Genomic DNA, 13,328 nt, shown 5'->3' with positions numbered 1-13,328 from the left:
AAAAAATAGCAGTAATTTTCTTATATCTTTAAAATGCAGTTTCCAAACACTTCAAAACTTTTTACATAAATATAACAAGTCATTCTGAGGCAACATGCTTAGTTTTAATTGTTTTGTGGCCCCTGAGAATGATACATTTTTGAAACTATCACTGAAATTGGTTTAAAGGTGAAGAGTGTAATACCAAGGATGACCACAAGATGGAGGCATGACATTATTTTTCATGAGCTGCCTGTCTGTGTATCAGAATGAAAAATAATGCATAGAATCAGCTGAAGTGTTCTGTACTGTCAGTATTCTTTTACACACACATATATATACATATATATATACACACACACACAAATATAATTATATAAATATATATATATACACAAATAAAACAAATTATAAAAAAAATATATATATATATATATATATATATATATATATATATATATATATATATATATACTTTTTAAAATAGTTATATAATATAAAAATATTGGTAACAATTTACTTTAAGGTCTCTTTGGTTAACAAGTTAGTACATTAATTAACATGAACTAAAAAGGAACAATATATTTTAAAATAATTTATTAATCTTATTTAATTTTAGTTAATACTAACATTAAAAATATTAATTTTATGTTAATTCACAGAACATAAACTAATGTTAAGATACAACTTTAAATTTTAATAATGTATTAATACATTTTTAACTTAACATTAATTAACATTAATAAATGTTATATAATTATTGTTCATGTTAACTAGTATAGTTCAATAAAATAGTTTTTAACATTAGTTAATTCAAAACTAACAAACTAAGTATGAACAACATATGTTTAACTATATTTTTGTGTTAGTAAAAAATTCTTTATGTTAGTTCATGGTACAGTAACTGATGTACATTAACCAGAAATTTTAATGAATAATGTAGTAGTCAATTTTGAACATATCATTAACCAAGATTCATAAATGGGACCCTGGACCACAAAACCAGTCTTAAGTCGCTGGGGTATATTTGTAGCAATGGCCAAAACTACATTGTATGGGTCAAAATTATAGATTTTTTCTTTTATGCCAAAAATCATTAGGATATTAAGTAAAGATCATTTTCCATGAAGATATTTTGTAAATTTCTTACAGTAAATGTATCAAAACTTAATGTTTGATTAGTAATATGCATTGCTAAGAACTTCATTTGGACAACTTTAAAGGCGATTTTTTTTTTTTCAATATTTAGATTTTTTTGCACCCTCAGATTCCAGATTTTCAAATAGTTGTATCTCAGCCAAATATTGTCCTATTCTAACAAACCATACATCAATGGAAAGCTTATTCAGCTCTCAGATGATGTAGAAAAATTTACACTTAAGACTGGTTTTGTCGTCCAGCGTTACAAATGCTATAAAACTATTGTTCATGTTAACTTCGTGTTAACTTATATAATGTTAAAAACTAGTTGAAAAGTGTTACAAAAGATTTACATATTGTTCTTTATGTGTGTGTGTGTGTGTGTTAGAGTGAGAGGATAGAGAGAGACTAACATTAATAAAAGCTATATAATTATTGTTCATACTAATTAATATAGTTAATGTTAATAACTGAAACCTTATTGAAAGTGTTACCAAACTCGGTAAATAAATTGTTCTTATTAAGCTGGACAACTTTCTAATTAAATACTCCTCCAAGCAGAAATAAGTAGTTCACACCAAACTGTGTCAACATGATGCCAATATACTGAAGATTTTAAATTGCGGACGGATTGAGGATATCTCGAACAGTGTGGAAATGGTGATTCATTAAAGTAACAGTAAAAAAAGATAGCAGTAATTTTCTTGTATCTTTAAAGTGCAGCTTCCAAACACTTCAAAACTTTTTATATACATACAAAAAGTCATTCTGAGGAAGTATGGTTAGTGTCATGAGTTTACAAAACTCTATGGATAAGAGAAAATCAAAAAAAACTTTCAGACATTTGATCACTCTACTCTTTATGACTGTGTGGGGGGTGAGTGGGTGTTGGTGTGTGTTGAGTGTCAGGGGGTAGGTGAGAGACAGAGAGAGAGAGAGACACTTTTAAACATCTGTTTAATCACCAGAAAAAAAATAATCAGTAATTTTTTGGGTAACACTTATAATAACTGCACCATATAAATCATTAGGTTAGCATTAAGCATTGTCCCAACATTAATAGTCATTAGTAAGCAGTTTATAAATACAGCTATACATTTTTTGTTCTTTATTTATTAGGCATATCTATTACAAAGGAGATTCAAAGGCCCAGTTATCTCCCTAACAGAAAAAATAAACAAACACAACACAGAGGGATACAGAACAGAAATATTTTTTCAAGATGCAAATAATGAAACCGTACACTTTTTTTTTTTCAATGAAATTGCAGAGGTTTATTTTTCATTTTTTATCAAGTGTACAGTTGTACAGTTTCATTTTTTGCATCTTGAAAAAATATGTCTGTGTTCTGTATCCCTCTGTGTTGCGTTTGTTTAACTTTTCTGTTTGGGAGATAAATCAATCTTTAAATCTGCTTTGTAAATGCTTTATAAAGGTATAAATAGTCCTCACTTTAGATGAGCTCACAAAAATAGATGGCTGGAAACTGCTAAATGTTTTATAACTACCTGACTTAATCATGAATTACAGCTGGAATATGTGTTTATAAAGCATTTATTAACACATTGAGCAATATTATGATGTGTCTAAATAATAAGATTTCTAAATGTACATTTAAATTGTTTATTAATCATTAAACTTACACTTTCTAAATGATCTTATAAACCACTGACAACTCCTAAATAACTGGTTTGTAAATAACGTAATAATTTAGAAATTATAAATCGATCATTAATAAAGAACGAAAATACAATTATTAATCATATATATATAGCTGAAATATAAGCTGTATTTATAAAATGCTTACTAATGCCTATTAATGCTGGAACAATGCTTTGTAAAGGATGGATTGGCTATATACTAATGCTTAACTAATGATTCATAGTGTGCAGTTATTATAAAGCGTTACCAGTTTATGTACTGTGAATTAACATAAAATTAATATTTTTAATGTTAGTATTAACTAACATTAAATAAGATTAATAAATGATTTTAAAATATATTGTTCCTTTTTAGTTCATGTTAATTAATGCAATAACTTATGTTAACCAAAGAGACCTTAATGTAAATTGTTACCAATACTTTTTATATTCTATAACTATTAAAAAAGTACACACATATATACATATATAAATAAGAATACTGACAGTACAGAAATTTCAGCTGATTCTATGCATTATTTTTCATTCTGATAGACAGACAGGCAGATCAGGCAGCTCATGAGGTTTAAGGTTATGCCTCCAGCACGTTAAGGCCCCCAAAAACCCCCGGGAAGGTTGAAAAAAATTATAATAAAAAAAATAAAATAATAATCCTTAGGAAAACAAGAGGGCCCTGCGCCTTACTGGCTTGGGCCCTAATAATAATCCTTAGGAAAACAAGAGGGCCCTGCGCATTACTGGCTTGGGTCCTAATAATCCTGAGGGAATCAATAGGGCCCTGCGCCTTACTGGCTTGAGCCCTAATAATCCTGAGGGAATCAATAGGGCCCTGCGCCTTACTGGCTTAGGCCCTAATAAGTTCAACATTTTTTAAATATCCATGAAATGAAGACACCTTAAAATGACAAGAAATTGTATTGTGCCATCTCAGATTATGTAATTTATTATTTTATGACTATTTTCTACCTAGTGTTACTATATCGTATAGTTCATTTAGAACTATGTGATGGTTCTCACATCTATGAACAGCATTTTAGTCCCTCTTTTCACTGGGATTGTTTCAAATTTTGGATTTTTAAAAATATTTTTTTATATATTTGTCATTCAGATGACCAAGAACATCCTAATTTTGGAGGGTGACCACATCAATTAAGAAAAATCAATATTTTTACAAGAGAGATATTTATTTAAAAAAAATAATTTTTTTTAAAGTTTACTTTTTAAAAATGTTAACATTATTGACACTGCATGATGTTCCTTCCTCAGTCAAGCCTCATAAATCATCAAAAATAGAACATTATAGAGGAGTGAGAGAAACATGCTTGTGTTTATCCAGATCAGATGGTCACTGCAGTCACCACGATCCAGTCCCTAGGATCAGCACCTAGAGATGACCTCTACAGCCCTGAACGTCAGCGGAGATCAGGACACCTAGATGAGCCCCAGAGACAGCTCCACAGTGAAGACCTCATCACCTAGACGGTAGGGCTGCACAATTAATCGAATATCTAATCGAGATTATGATTACAGATACCACGATTAAGTAATCGTTCAAAGCCGCGATTACAAAAAAAAAGTAAAAAAAAAAAAAGTAGTATATTATTCTGCGTGCTTAAGAAGCGTGTTTAGAGCATGTCACGTTGTGAGAGGTGAATCACAACTTTTAGGCATGTCTTTATCAGCTACCTGATTCACTGTCGAAGCATATCGATCTCATGTCATGTTAATTTCGTAAACGTGTGCTGATAAAGAAACAACTTCTGACAATTTGCCAAGTGTTGCTCAGAATCAAGCATTAGAACCGAAAAGAAAAGCTTCAGTGGTGTGGAATTATTTTGGATTCACGAGCGATGATGTCGAGCAGCGTGTTATACTGTGTAAGTTATGTCGAACAACTGTTTCTGCACCATCAAGCAACACAACGAATTTATACAACCATTTAAAATTCAACCACAGAGTGTAATATGAGGAGTGTCTCAGCGTGAAGAAAAAAGCACCAAGTGATGCAAGAGCTGCTACACAGACACCCATCACAACATCGTTGTTTTCTGCTTCTCCATACCCGGCAGGTTCCCGAAGGCAGAATGAGATAACTGAAGCGATCACGCATTTCATTGCAAAAGACATGGCGCAGATCAATACAGTTTGCAAAGCGGGGTTAACACACTTGACTCATAAACACACTGGACAAGAGATGTGTCATCCCATTATTGTCATCCATATATGACATGAGATATGTCATCCAAGTTGCGCTAACTTCACTTTATGCAAAATGCCGGGAAAGTATTGAATCAGATCTGCAGAAAATAGAGTTCTATTCCACCACGACTGATTTATGGTCGAGTAGAACTATGGAACCATATATGAGCAGTTCATTAAATTGATGAGTTTCAACTCAAAAGCAGATGCTTGCAAACATCCTATTTTCCACAAGATCACACTGGAGATGCGATTGCTCAAGGATTGAAAGAGATGCTGGCTGCCTGGGATTTAAAGGAGGAGCAACAAGTCTGTGTCACAACAGACAACGCAGCAAATATAGTGAACGCTGTTGTTATTAATAAGTGGAGCAGACTCCAGTGTTTTGGACACAGGCTGCACCTAGCAATTGGTGAGTAGCCTGCTATTACTTAATATTCATTTATCTAAAAAAATGTACACATAATACCATTATTAGGCCATTGCAATATCATATGTACTTGTCTAATAATATGCAGATCAGGGGTTTTCAAATCCATTCCTGGATTATAATGCATTCAGTGATAGAACAGTGTAGCATACAACAACTTCAGTGTTTTATATATTGTAATAATGCTGTTATTTGATAAGTGAACTATAAACTATAAACATGTTTTTACAACTATAATATAAATTGTGTTCTGTTACTGTAATTTGAAATTATGTCTGTTTAATTGTAAACAAAATATATAGCTTTAGTAAGCTCTGTGTGTGTGTGTGTGTGTGTGTGTGTGTGTGTGTGTGTGTGTGTGTGTGTGTGTGTGTGTGTGTGTTTAGAACATGCTTTGAAAGATGGACGGATTGACCGTGCACTGAATGTCTGAAAAAAAGGTGGTGGGGTGCTTCTCCTATAGCTGGAGACGAAGGAGGGAGTTGTCCGAGGCCCAGAAAGAGTTAAAGTTACCTCAACACAAGCTCAAGACTGAGTGTCCAACGAGGTGGGGCTCAAAACAAGCAATGATTGCCAGGGTGTTGGAACAACAGTGTGGCATTTCTTGTGTTCTCTCCGTGGACAGAAAAGCCAGACACCTTGTCCCCACATGGCAGGATATAGAAGTCCTTGGGGCAGTCAACAACTCCCTTTCTCCACTTGCTGAATTCCCTGATGCTCTTTCCAGAGAGCAATATGTAAGTGTATCATATGTGAAGCCCGTTCTTCATTTGTTCAACAATAAAATCTCGGCAGAGAAAGAGGGAGTAACAAAACTGTCAAAATGCATCAAGAAGAAGATCCTGGACTACCTGAATGAGAAGTATGATGATCCACAGACTCAAGAGTTGCTTGACATGGCTTATGCAATTGATCCCAGGTTCAAGCTTAAGTATGTCAATGAAGACAGAGTACAAGCTGTCAAGATTCATTTGAGAACTGAATAGTCCTTACTATACTAGTAATAGTATATGACATTATATTTTATGAGTTAAACTAAATTTTTGCCTTTGTTTTATTAAAAGCCTCAACCATCTGTGAGTGTGACTGTTAGAGAGGAAGCAGAAGACCAAAATGCACCAGCACTAAAGACGACCAAAAAAACACTGGGCAGCTTCTTTAAAGTGGATGAGGACCACAGACCAGCATCATCATCTCTCTCCAGTCTCCAAGCCGTGGCCATAACTTCTGAGCTACAGCTCTCTGCTGCTGTTGATAGTGAGGAGAATCCTTTGTTCTGGTGGAAGGAACATGCAAAACAATTCCCAGCTCTCTCCAAGTTAGCACAAAAGTATTTGTGCATTCCTGCCACAAGCTCTCCCTCGGAAAGAGTATTCAGCACTGGAGGAAACATTGTGACTTGTTTGCGTGCATCCCTAAAGCCTGAAAGTGTGGACAGTCTTGTGTTCCTGGCCAAAAATCTTTAAAAGTCAAACTTGGGAGTTGTTCATTCCTGAAAACTTTTCATGTTGTGTTTTTATGGCTTGTGTTCTAGGCCAAAATACTTGATAAGGCAAACTCAGATTATTTTCTTTCTACGGGTTATCTTGAGTTTTTCCATTGTTTTAATTTGAGTATTTTAGCATACCATTATTACACCATGCATATTGCATATTTTTACTTTTTTTATTTAAATAAACCAAACCAATGTATCGTTGACATTTGTGGCAATGAGAAAAGCAATAAAAGTTTTTCAGGAAGACAGTTTTCAGCTTGTTTTTTTTATTTTTATTTAAAATTATGGCATGCAGTTGCTTCAAACAATGGTATAAAGCTATTTAAAACATCAATGTAAATTGTGATAATCGTCATTAATAAATCGCAATTACAATTTCAAGGGAATAATCGACAATTATGATTTTTGTCATAATCGTGCAGCCCTACTAGACGGCCATCGGGACAAGACCTCGGGAACCAGATGAGTCCTCTACACAATCTGACTTTACTGCAGTTGGAATTGAACTGCTGGTTCATCTGGCCAGAGGAGAACTGGCCCCCCGACTGAGCCTGATTTCTCCCAAGGTTTTTTTCTCCATTCTGTCACCGATAGAGTTTTGGTTGCTTGCCGCTGTCGCCTCTGGCTTGCTTAGTTGGGGACACTTCATTTCCAGCGATATCATCGACTTGATTGCACAGATACTATTTAAACTGAACTGAGCTGGACAATGACATCTCTGAATTCAATAATGAAGTGCTTTTAACTGAAAATTGAGTGTTTAATCTGGTCATTTTACATTATTGACACACTATTTTCCTATTTTGATATTGGAAAGTTGCTTTGACACAATCTGTATTGTTAAAAGCGCTATATAAATAAAAGTGACTTGACTTTTAAGTGTTGGAATCCTGGTTGAGAGATGATGTAACCTCCTAGAATTGATGTCACTTGAATGTACCATTATTTTACTAGGGTTTTTTGATGCGGTAACAGGGATGACATGAAATCAGGGGACACCGATAAAATAATTAATATTTTATAGAAAAATGTATACTTATGCCAAAAACAATGCTTAACAATGAGACTGTATTTAGAACAATATGCAAATGTGATTTTTATATAATTTTGTCTTCATTTTGCAAATTAAAAGTCCTGCTGAAAAGGAAAAATCATAGTGAGGGACAGGCCAAAAACCTTACCCTTATCAGCATAAATGATATTTAATTTATTTAAAATAATATTTAATTGACTTAAATTTGATGTAATATTGATGAAAGAATACACAGTATTTTTAAATCGCAAAGTTATTTGTTGTTATATTAATTCTATGTTTGATTATTTCTTAGAGATGCAAAAGGCACCGATTTCAAGGAATGACCCAAATGCAGTATATAACTGAGGCACAAGATGATAGCAGTTGCGTTTGAATAAAACAAGAGAGATGCTGTGTGATATAAGAGATGTGAAAGAAGCGCCAGATGAGTGGAATGGTATTCGGTGTTGCTAATGACGACACCACAGAACTGATCGATCAGAATCAAGTATTCCGGAAAGCAGTGTACTAAAGCAGCCTATAACATGCTTAAAAGTTATGCAAATGTCTTACCATACTGTTCATTTCTTCCGATGAGGCACTTTCACTTTTTAAGGACTCCTGGTCTGAAATGTCTTCGTCACTATCATCAGATGGCGAGATCAAAGCTGAGAAAAATATCAAAGGGTGAGCAGGGTGAAACACAGAGATTTATTTATAGAGTTTGATTAGCATTCACATTTATCAATTTATCTTTTTTCTTTTTTGCATGCATATTAGGTTCTTACATCATTTCTAGTAAACCTCAAATACTCACATGCATCATCACTCTTCTCCTTTTCCTCTTCAGTGAGGGACTTCAAGATTGGGTTAACACCTGGCAGACGACAGCGTCGTTTCTTCCATCCCTTTTTCCTCCTTCACAAAAAAATTCAATATATACTGATTTTGTTGCATCTAATTGGCCTCCAGTAGTCACAATATAATGAACTTGTAGGTAAATGTCAGTTTACATAAACATGTAACAAATACTTTCCTTTTTTCATATTGATACAGCCACTAATTTTGTGGGGAAGGAGACATTTTTGTTCCAGGAAGTATTTGATTTTGAGTATTTGACTTTGCCTGAATCTATTTAACCAGAAGAGAGAACATAGATTTTGAACCTAGATAACTTCTGAACACAAAGTTGTCTTTTAAAAGACGTGAATTAAAACCCTTGATTCATAAGGATTACTTTTACAAAGTCTTTTGAAATTTTTGGATGAACTGACTTTGCAAATACTGAAAATGTTTCTGTCTGTGTTCTGAAGATGAACAAAAGTCTCATTAATTTGGATCGACAAAAGTGTAGTCAATGATGAGAGAATTTATTTTTTGTAAATTTACTAACCCATTAAATCTAGTAAATATGTGCTAAAGCCAACTTAAAAAAAAAAACATTTCATGCATTTATTTTTCATATGGGGTCTTTAAAGATCTCCTATGCACTATCCATGATACAAGATTTTTTTTATTATTATTGTTATTATTCATGAACAAGGCAATCAAGTATATTTGAATTACCATTATCTGACAAAAACATCTTACATGACTGAACAATGCGAACAAGCAACGAGTTGAGACTCACATGCGAGCTAAAGCTTTGCGTGCCAGTTTACGTTGTAATTTGCGATTATTATCAGAATCTCTGAGCACATGATCCTCTGCAGCCCAGCGATCCCAACTGAAAAACAGCAAAACAACGTTTCAGTACGAATTCTCAGCAGTGACAACACTCAAGTAAACGCATTGGGCATGGCTTTGTTTAGCAGTTTTATTTTATTTTCCCTGCGCTATATAAAAAGAATAAAATCACTGTACAGTTAAAATGTCAAAAAATTACATAATAATATTATAACCCTACAATGCGGCCTCCTCTTACCTTCTGTTCCAACCATTGAAATGAATCAGATACTTTGGGACCCTTTTCCCCGTCTCATCTTTTACTGTTGCGATGTCAACAACCTGCAATGCAAAACGCAAATGAACACAAATTTAAGACTCCCCACGAAAGAATGTGTGGATTTCAAAAAACATATTACATTTACCGGCTAGCAAGGATTCATCCTCTACCCTTCCCCCAGCTTGGAATCGCAGAAGACTGACTGTGCGGCGCATAATGAGGACGTCACAACTGTAGCTAAGTTAGCTAGGTTTATTTTTGTGCACGTAATTTTATTTTAGGGTTACTAATGTAACTCTGATACAGTAAATTTATTGATGTTATTCTCTTCTAAACGTTTTAAGTACGCACAATTTGAAGCGAAACTTAAGCTGAGTGAGATAAGTGCTGAGGGTTTTTTTCGTTATGCGTTTACTGTAAATTTAAATCACATACATTTAGACAGCACACAATATATTTACGCACTAAGTATTCACGGTGTTGCATGTCCCCTGTGATCCATTTCATTTAAATCTTTTGCTTGATTTGGGCATGTTGAACAGGATGGAGAGGCCTCGGATAGAGCGGATGCAGCGCTAAGTTAGCTACTTCAGCGCGCTAACACGCTGTAACTTTTCCTGTTTCTTAACTGAACAACGCAACGGGCTTTAAATGAAAATACACACAACGCACAATATGATCAATTTAATATGTGTACATGTTTTTAAAGTTGATTATATGGATGATCCTTAAGAACTGTAAAAGCAACCCCCCCTCCCCTCCCCTCCCAGTTTCACGACCGCGCCGAAAAATAGTAACGTTATTTGAGGAAATGTGAAAAGAAATGAATATACATATATGCGTGAAAGCAACCTGTACTGTCTGTAACACACCAAACAACGCGTTAAAGGACAAATGTGTAGCAACCCGATCTTACTGTATATTTACCTTTGCATCGTAGAGCACTTTGGCCTTGGATGGGTCAGGTTCAAAACAGAGAACTTTTTCTCCTTTATGGAATTTAAATTTCATTCCCCAAGAGTTCATTTGTTCATCGTGGCGAACAAGAGAGGAGGACTCTGAAGCCCCGCTCCTTAACCCGTTGCATACCTTGTCGTTGAGGAAGATAGTAAGAGCTGCGCGCTGAAAGCTGATTTATGTGTTCACGCTCTCCTGGGAAGTCCCTGCTTAAGAGTTCGGAAATTCGTAATTATGAAAAGAAGTGCGTTAAAAAGTTAACGAAAATGAAATAGATTCGCTGTAAGATTTCCTCTCTGTATGATCCCCCCCTCCTCTCTCTCTCTCTCTCTCTCTCTCTCACACACACACAATTCCACAACAGTAACAGTAAATGACATATTGCCCTTTCCCAGGTGAAAAAAAGTGCACTTCCATAATATACTTAAAGTGCTCTATTTTCGCGCACCATTTTGTACTTAATATACTAAAAATGATTCTTTTGTACTACTTAAGATAAACTTAATATCATCTAAGTATACTCAACTGTTCTATTTTAGGACACCATGAATATGAACTAAATGCACTTTTAACATATCTTTGTATTTAAAGGGGGGTCAAATGCTGTTTCATGCATGTTATTTACACTGTTAAAGAGTTGGATTCTCATGCTAAACATGGCCAAAGTTTCAAAAAAACGATTTGGACGTATAACAGAGTAGGCCTATTTCTGTGCCAAATACACACTTCCAGGTTTCTTACAAGTTTCGGGAATTTTTTTATCGATCATGGCTCTTCGTGACGTCATGAATTATATGGGCATCGACCAGAGCGAAAGCAAGAGCACGCCCATCAACGCGCTTCATCCAGCAGCGCTGATGGGACTCGCTCAAGAAAAATGTCTCTAAAGAAGTGTGTTTTTGGTTGTAAGGGAAAGATAACCTTGTTCAGCTTCCCGAAGAACCCAGCGTTAGGTGAACAGTGGATGCAGTTTGTTTTTCGGGCCAGCAACGAGTTTTGCAAGTGTGTTTGTTGACGAACGTTTTATAAACAAGCCCAATTCAACGCTGGATTTGGACATTGTTTGATATTGAAAGATGGAGCGGTCCAGCTATAAAAGATCCCGGTCATGATTCGGAACTGCAGACTGTAAAGCCTCGTTTATACTCGCGCCTGGCTCCGCTTCGCGAGCCTCCGCTGACTGCGCGCGCACCTCCCCAAACGGACGAGGCGTTTATACTTGACGCGTTCGCCGTTGAGATATTCTTTGAAACGACAGGGGGCGCACAAACGAAATCGTCCTTTAAATCCGCAGGAAGTAGAAGAGATGTAGGAATTTTACCGGAATTACGTCAGATCATTCAAGATGGATTATTGTTTGTTGATTTAATAAAATTTTACATCAAACTTTTTGTTCACTCTTTCATTTCTGTGCATAATGCAGACACATTTCTACATATTGTAGTATAGCTAACGGTATGTGGGTTATTCGACAGTGTTGGAATTTACAGGATGTCTTATTTATTATTCTAACATTTCAAATTAGACCACATTATTAGAGTACAAGTTAGACAACAATGTTGCCACGTTGAGGCTCAAGTAGGTGTAACTGTTCAAATACCAGATTAATGTTATAATGTATATAAGTTGAAACCCTACAGTGTTTTGCAAATGTAACACTTCTAAAGGTTAGGGACTGCAAAATGTACTTTGCCATAGATTAACCCATGTGATGTCTTATGTTATATAAAATGAGAAGATATAAGAACAGTTCAAAAGAGCAATCCCTTGTCAAAAAATCCTATAGGATTCCAATAGGACAATTGTATAGGATTCCAATAGGAATTTCTATCGTATTTTGGAACCATTCCTATAGGATTCCGATAGGAATAGTCCTATAGGACAAGACATAAATATCCTGTAGGAACCGTTCCTATAGGATTTTAATGGGATTTTAATCCTATAGGATTTTTTAAAAATATTCTAAAGGTGCACTTTTCCACTGTATTTGTAGTACTTACACTGTACTTGCAGTTTGCTTAAATTCACCCTGATGTAGAATGTAATGTAAAAATTCTAAGGCACTGATAATTGATTGATGACACACACACACACACACACACACACACACACATACATACACATACAGTATTGCCACTAGACCAGTTCTAGACTCTAAAAGAATTGGGGAGGAAGATATAAAGCTTATACCAGGAGACCAGAAGTTGAATATAAAAAATAACACTTTACTGTAACAACAACAACAATAACAATAATAATAGCAAATACAATCACATCACAACACAGAGCAATAAAACATCAAACAGCAAGTAGAATTTGATATCGTAAATCAGTTTAATTTCCCTTTGAGGTGTATAATACTGTTCATTTCATGCAATAAATGTAATAAAGTTCAGTTTGTGTTTAATGTAAAGAGAGAGAGAGAGAAAAAAACACCAATTTAGTTAAGGGAAAACCGGGGAAAGTATGAAAAATACCGTATCCAATATATTTCAAAGCAATCACTA

At 34.7% G+C, this 13,328-nt stretch overlaps 2 protein-coding genes across 17 annotated transcripts in view; one reads left to right on the top strand and one right to left on the bottom strand.

The window, feature by feature from the left end:
• The window catches only part of LOC131540449 (male-specific lethal 3 homolog), a 223,412-nt gene extending 212,258 nt beyond the window's left edge, over window positions 1-11,154 (bottom strand). For 5 of the 16 annotated variants that reach the window (XR_009271275.1, XR_009271278.1, XR_009271276.1 and 2 more), the window contains exons 1-5: window positions 10,792-11,149; window positions 9,844-9,926; window positions 9,550-9,645; window positions 8,737-8,837; window positions 8,493-8,587 (exon numbers count right to left, since the gene is read on the bottom strand). Coding sequence is in view for 11 of the 16 variants with exons in the window: in XM_058775292.1 (XP_058631275.1) it covers window positions 8,493-8,587; window positions 8,737-8,837; window positions 9,550-9,645; window positions 9,844-9,926; window positions 10,792-10,890 (474 nt within the window). In the remaining 5 variants the exon portion in view is untranslated. Of the gene's footprint in view, window positions 1-8,492; window positions 8,588-8,736; window positions 8,838-9,549; window positions 9,646-9,843; window positions 9,927-10,791 lie in introns of all 16 variants that reach the window. The other 11 variants (XR_009271279.1, XR_009271280.1, XM_058775346.1 and 8 more) reach the window with 6 other exon arrangements.
• On the top strand, window positions 3,339-8,484 carry LOC131540596 (uncharacterized). Its single transcript, XM_058775625.1, has 2 exons — window positions 3,339-6,146; window positions 6,474-8,484. The coding sequence occupies exons 1-2, from the start codon at window positions 5,835-5,837 to the stop codon at window positions 6,873-6,875; spliced, it is 714 nt and encodes a 237-aa protein (XP_058631608.1). The 5' UTR covers window positions 3,339-5,834; the 3' UTR covers window positions 6,876-8,484.
• Window positions 11,155-13,328: the final 2,174 nt, after the last annotated feature.

The sequence above is a fragment of the Onychostoma macrolepis genome, chromosome 01, assembly GCF_012432095.1.
Source record: "Onychostoma macrolepis isolate SWU-2019 chromosome 01, ASM1243209v1, whole genome shotgun sequence".
NCBI classification, from domain to species: domain Eukaryota; kingdom Metazoa; phylum Chordata; class Actinopteri; order Cypriniformes; family Cyprinidae; genus Onychostoma; species Onychostoma macrolepis.
The sequence above is the reverse complement of the archived record's forward strand: the minus strand, read 5'-3'. Positions and strand labels throughout refer to the sequence as shown.